The following is a 223-nucleotide window of genomic DNA, read 5'->3' on the forward strand; positions in this document are numbered from 1 at the left end:
GGAGGACGACGCACCTCGGACGTCAGGCCTCGGCTCCTCACAGAGGAGGGAGGCCCGTCGATCCAAACAGGTTCGTGCGACGAGGCGCAGATTAAACAGGCCTTACCAACACCGTTCTCCTCCTCCAGGTACCTCTTCGATCTCTGCTGACAGCACCGTGGGGTTCCGGAGGTACTTCGAGCGACCTTTCGCATGGGAGGAGGACGATGCGCCGGCTGGGGCT

General features: G+C 62.8%; 1 protein-coding gene across 1 annotated transcript in view; it reads right to left on the minus strand.

The window, feature by feature from the left end:
• Nucleotides 1–42: 42 nt before the first annotated feature.
• LOC106524539 (tyrosine-protein phosphatase non-receptor type 23) overlaps nucleotides 43–223 on the minus strand; it is a gene marked incomplete at both ends in the record, with an annotated part of 2,236 nt that continues 2,055 nt past the window's right edge. Inside the window, 1 exon segment of the mRNA XM_014018382.1 lies at nucleotides 43–223. Coding sequence (XP_013873836.1) covers nucleotides 43–223 — 181 coding nt within the window.

The sequence above is a fragment of the Austrofundulus limnaeus genome, unplaced genomic scaffold, assembly GCF_001266775.1.
Source record: "Austrofundulus limnaeus strain Quisiro unplaced genomic scaffold, Austrofundulus_limnaeus-1.0 Scaffold190, whole genome shotgun sequence".
Classification (NCBI taxonomy): Eukaryota; Metazoa; Chordata; class Actinopteri; order Cyprinodontiformes; family Rivulidae; genus Austrofundulus; species Austrofundulus limnaeus.